This window comes from Nuphar pumila, chromosome 1, assembly GCF_984573655.1.
Source record: "Nuphar pumila chromosome 1, dmNupPumi1.hap1.1, whole genome shotgun sequence".
Classification (NCBI taxonomy): Eukaryota; Viridiplantae; Streptophyta; class Magnoliopsida; order Nymphaeales; family Nymphaeaceae; genus Nuphar; species Nuphar pumila.
In genome coordinates this window covers 3,330,693-3,336,651 of record NC_143249.1, presented here as the reverse complement: position 1 = coordinate 3,336,651, position 5,959 = coordinate 3,330,693, and the positions used below count along the sequence as shown (strand labels likewise).

General features: G+C 41.6%; 1 protein-coding gene across 1 annotated transcript; it reads right to left on the bottom strand.

Annotated features, from left to right (window-relative positions):
* Positions 1-975: 975 nt before the first annotated feature.
* LOC149847704 (pentatricopeptide repeat-containing protein At4g14850-like) lies at positions 976-3,735 on the bottom strand. Its single transcript, XM_090009315.1, has 2 exons — positions 3,505-3,735; positions 976-3,387 (listed from the first exon to the last, which is right to left on the bottom strand). Exons 1-2 carry the CDS (start codon positions 3,598-3,600, stop codon positions 1,189-1,191), a joined length of 2,295 nt encoding a protein of 764 aa, XP_089865441.1. The 5' UTR covers positions 3,601-3,735; the 3' UTR covers positions 976-1,188.
* Between the last annotated feature and the right edge of the window lie 2,224 nt (positions 3,736-5,959).

The window sequence follows — 5,959 nt, the reverse complement described above, 5'->3', positions numbered from 1 at the left end:
AAATTACAACATGCCACCCACGCTACACCCCTATGTTCTGAAGAAACTATACATTGTTGAAAATGACAAACCAACCACGAAAATTTAATGTGTCATTTTAAAAAAAAATCAAACTTCAACAAATTAACACCGAGCTGCCCTCGATCTATTCTTAAGAAGTATAGAGATTTGTTACGTAGGTTCAGACCATATCTGTATCTGAAAAGAATAACAAAATTACATAGCCAGAAACGTCTTTGTATTTGAGATAACCATGGTTAAAGCTCTAAGGTTAGACTAGGTGTTGTTTAATAATTATTTTTCAACTCAGGCAGCTATTTGTAAACTATTTAGGTCGGCATTTGAAAATAGATCAAAAGGGAGGTAGGAATTTGTAAAAAAAAGTTCATTCACAAATTTTTCATAGAAACCGCCATCTCTTTTCTTTTTTTTTATGACGAGGAACACTTGCCCTTACAGAGCCCACCAGTTAATGGGCCTGCCCTACTGCCAAGTAAACGCCGGGTAAAGTCACCAACACTTAAGCCCTTACAGAGCCCACCAGTTAAAGGCACCCGCACAATCAGTGAAAGTAAAACCTGGGACAAAGGGGTCAGCACCTTCTCCACAGGCCCGCTGCCACACGGGCAACCGGGGCGGGTGTGGAAGATGTTTTCATCTATTGAAACACTAGTTTTCATGAATTACCATGCCTAAACAGGAGCTATTAATAGGAGAGAAGCAAGCTTCTACTAAATTGTTCAATATTTCCCTGCCGTTTAATCACAAGTCAACAACACCCATGCACTATTGGCCTCCATTTCTGGACCTTGTTAGCCATGAATGCTAATATGCAACCTATATAATACAAGGTTGCAGTATTGCATGTATGATGTGATAGATCATTAACATTGGAACCATACAGACGGTTGGGTCCTCCAAAGGATTTAAGCCATGTAGATCTTCCTCAACCATCCATTCAATCAACAATGTCAGTTGTTAGAATTACAGAACCACTTCAGATTCACTGGATGCCTTCTCAAGTACAGAAAATGGAAAAGACGATTTCTTCTAAGATATACAAGCCTCAAGGCCATAGCAGTAGCAAAATTGAAAAATAATTCTGACACAAGTTCCACTGCCACCCCAAATCAATTCTCAGAAAAAAAATCATTCAATTCCATCATCTCACACCATGCCGCCAAAATCTCAACATGAACACTCGCCATTCCAAAATTGGTGAAGGCGTTTACCGTCCCGGACAATGATCTCCCTTTGGGTTATCTTTGAGAAGATCTTAATAGCACTATGGCAGTCATGGCACATGCGAAGGTTCTTTACGACACGAACTGAAGCACCATTCTGCGCATTGATCAGACCAAAAGCAACAGCTAGCATTTCACTGTGGTGAGAAGTAGAAGCTTTCACACAGCTCTCTTCATTTGTAAGCGTCTGTTTGTCCTCATCCTCTGCTGTTTCTGCGCTCTCCTCTGCAGTATACCCCATTTCTTTAGCTTTCTTAAGGAAATTCTCCAGGAATTCATGTATGTGTCCAATCTGAGAATGTAACCGATCATTAGCTCTGAAGGAATGCACATTATCTTTAATGCTTATCCAGCTCCAATCCTGCAGCTTCACTAACTTCTCGTCTTTCATGATCTTCCGCACCCGTGACAAATCTTTCCATCTTCCAGCCTGGAGATACGTATTTAACAGCATGAAGTATATTTCTGTATCTTTTGGCTTCAGTTCCAGTAAGCGCTCAGCAGCCAAGAAGCCCAATTCCATATTCCCATGGCTTCTACACCCAGCAAGCAAGATAGACCAAATAAACTCGTTTGGTTCAATTTCCATTTCCCTAACAAACTCAAATGCCTTATCTAGCTGCCCAATTCGAACAAACATATCTACAACACAAGCATAATGATCCATAACAGGCTTAATCCCATATTCTCTCTTCATCATCTCAAAGTATCGAAGACATTCATCTACCAAACCAGCATGGCTGCATGCAGAAAGAACACCAACAAAAGTGATCTTGTTTGGTCTAACACCAGCCAGCCTCATCTCTTCAAAGAGGTGCAGTGCCTCACTGCATCTGCCATGCTGAGCAAAGCCCGTGATCATCGATGTCCAGGAGATCAAAGTTCTTGTTGGCATTTCCACAAATGCTCTGCTGGCCTTTTCAATGCTTCCACATTTTGAGTACATGTTGACCAGTGAACTTCCAACTACGACATCCGCTGTGAACCCAGTTTTAATAGCTTGGGCATGAATTTGCTCTCCTTGTTCTAAGGCTACCAGCTTGCTGCAAACAGTTATCACACTTGAGAAGGTGAACAGATCAGGTTTGATTGTTGATCTATTCAGCTTGAGAAAGATTCTCAAAGCCTCGAGACCACTATGATGAGCAGAGAGATCATTCCCCATCCGATCCATCATCCGGGTATGGCCTGAAATTATTTTATTCCATGTAATTAGGCTCATTGTATCCATATTATTTAGTAATTTGTGTGAATCTTCAATCTCTCCACTCTTCAGATACATGTACATGATAGAATTCCTAACTGAGACATTTGACTCTAAACCAATTTTGATGATGAAACCATGCAATTGCTTCCCTGCATCTAAGACTTGCATGGCACAGCATGCACCCAGCACGCTGGTCAGAGTGAACTCATTAGGTTCTGCACCCTCTGATAGCATTTCCCCAAATCGTCGAAGACCCATCTCCGGTTCACCATTATCATCAGCAGCTGAGATTATTATAGTCCATGAGATCACATTCTTCTCAGGCATCCTCTGAAAAATTTGCATCCCAGATTCAATGTTCCCACATTTCGAATAGAAGCTACAGAGTGAATTTGCAACGCTGGTGTCATCTTCAATACCATATTTTACAACAAAACCATGTATTTGTTTGCCCAAATTCACATCATTCAGTGAAAAGCATGCACTCAAAACAGTTCCCACCGTATAGTTTGTAGGAAAAGCACCAGACTCCAGCAGTTCTCGAAAGACCTGAGCTGTGGACTTCGGCAGAGAATTGTGCGTATAACCAGTCATCAAGGCCGTCCATGTAACAACATTTCGTTGAGGCATTTTATCAAATACTCTGCGCGCGCATTCCATCCGACCACATTTTGCATAGACATTGATCATGAAAGTGGAAAGAAAGAGATTCTCATGAAAGCCTGTCTTAATCATGTGGGCCTGCAGAGCCTGAGCTTCAGATACAGACTTCCTCTCTAGACACTCTTGCAAGAGCGGAACGTAGACACCCGACTCTACTTCTTTGCCTTCCATTAACAAAGAGAATGCTTCCCTGAGCTCTAGCCGTTGGAAAGATGGAGTCTTTTGAATTGGACTAGCCGTTGCAGAACCTTTCTGATACTTGGCAGTATGTGCCTGTGATTGGTACCCGAAATTGAGCTAGAATTTAGTTCCACAGAACACATAATGCAAGAAAATCAAAAACCATGTTGGTGCTATCGAATTAACTCAACTAAATGGGAAGGAAGATACCTTATGGGCAGGAAGGAAATTGGCGGGTATGCTTTCGTATTCGTTGTAATTGTTAACTAAAGAGATAGCGGCAGCAGGAGATGGCAGAGAGGCCATGAGAGAGAGAGGAGGGTGGGATCAATAACGTAAGGCCAAGGTTTTGGGAGGACACTTTCTCTCTCTAATCTTCCTCGCTACTAACAGACCGTCTGTGTGTGTGTGTGGAATTTGAGGCCAAAAACCAGTCCTGGCGGGCAACATCTATCCATGGAATCAACGTAAGTGGGGGCACTTCTAACTTGAAAGCATGCCGACAAAAAACGGTTATTTTAATAAAGCTGCTTGACATTTCGATTATTACATTTAGCCGTCTTCTCTTACAATTAATGTTTCAGTCCTCACATCTTTTGGTTTTCCTTTGTTTAAGGAGAAAAACAACCCCGAGCGGGGTTGGCGTAGTGAGGTGGGGGCGTTGGCTGCTAGACGGGCAGTCAAGGTTCGATTTTCATGGGCTTCACCCCTCTGTGCAAGCCACTGCATAGCATAGGCCCTGGGGCAGGGGCCCTAACCTCGGAATTTTATGCTGCACCGTAGGTATGGCAGGCCAAGCCAGCACCACCAAGTCTTTGTGCCGTGTACGGTTTCTTTGGGTTGTAAATTCGAAAAAGGAGAAAAACTGCTTGCCTTACTGTTCTTCGAAAGTAGGGATGTAAATTGCTTGGATTCGGAACAGATGGTCAATACTATATTCTACTAATGGGATGTTGTTGGCTAAATGGGTTCTAATTGGGATTCAGATTCGGATGGTGAAAAGCTCATACTAGATCCGTCTTTTTATCTGTAAACAGATTAGGATATTTGTCAGATTTGATTGAAAAAATAAAAACAATATCCACATTCAATTATAATTGGATATGTTTTTCACTTACCAAATGCAACTAAACTGAATCTAATTCAGTCGGATATTGAATAAAATCCGATTCATTGACATCCCGATTGGCTTCTTCCTTCTTCAATGATCCAGGAGAACTTGATGGGGATAACTAAGCTGATAAGACGGAGTTGGCAGATAACACAACTTAGTGGCGCCATACCGCGTGCAGACACTGGCATTTGTTTCAGAAAGAGAATTAGATGACATAAGAAATTTTTGTTGTTATTTTATACCTCATGCAGGCATTTGAAATGCCTCAAGTAGGGCAAGTCGGCATTTTTTTTTTTTAATTACTGTAACAGTCGTGAAACTCTTTCAGGAATTTTTTTTATTTCTCAGGTTTTTACTGGCAAAATTTCGATAAACTAAGTAAAAAATTGTAAAAAATGTTTTAAACAGGTTAAAAAGTAAAATTTATGTAAAAGACTAAGAACACCTTTTTCCTGAGAAGTCGATAAAAATTCAAATATCATGACAAATCGTGATGCTTACACGAAAACACAATATTTTTGATAATTTCAAATTATATTTGGTCACACACGTTCAAAGGCGCTAATGCAGTCATGACCGGATGACTTGTTATGACTTTGTGAATCAAGGACAAGGACAATCCCCCAAAAAGCCTTCTTCCCGAGTTGCTTAGGTTGTGTTGTGCTTGGATGAAAAGTCACAGGAAGGATTTGGCCTCCCATTTCCGCTGTTTGGTTAGAGAGTATTGATTGGCACTTTCCCCAGGAACTAGTACTGCACAGTTCCACCGCTTTGTTGTTTCCAACTTTCAGCAGATCATGTGAAAAATCCACCCACTTGACAGAGCTCAGGTACCACTCACTATCGTTCCATGCAGAAACCGAGTTTGATCGAGATTGCTGTAAACTGGACCAAACATGCCTCTTTTGTAGGAATGAGCTGAATTACTTGTAGTCTGTCACATGGGTGCGGGAGCGGGAGTGCGGCACTTTCAAAAAACTTGGGTGCAGGGGTGCGGCAAAAGTATAAAATTTTATATATATATATATATATATATATATATATAAAGTCCAAAAGTTAGACATAAATGACCCTAGGTGGGTTGACTGCACCTAGGGTCAGGTTGACCGCATCGGGTGCGGGTGTGGGTGCGGCACCTAGTTGAAGAGTCCCTGTGACATAGCTTGTAGTAGTTGCCTGAGCTGTATCAGGGCTTGGTGAATTGGGGTCGTTGACCATACATTCACAATCAGACTTGGGTCCGGTCTGCCTGAACCAGTCAAATGCATGGTTATTTGCAGATTTAGACCAACCTATTCTAAAGAAGTGCTAGCTTCCATGTCAGTAGATGGAATTAAGTTTCCACACTCGGTTGACTTTGTATCTTCAATGATGCAAACCGAGTCATGTTATGATTGGGTGAAGACCGACACTGTTAAGAAGACATGGGTGCTGCAGAGAGACTTGATGAAGCCTTGGTCTTGGTCTTCTTGCATGACTATGATGAATGATCAATGCAGTAGAATGGTTGGGGACCATATGGTAGTAAAAGTATTTTGCTCTCTCTCTCTC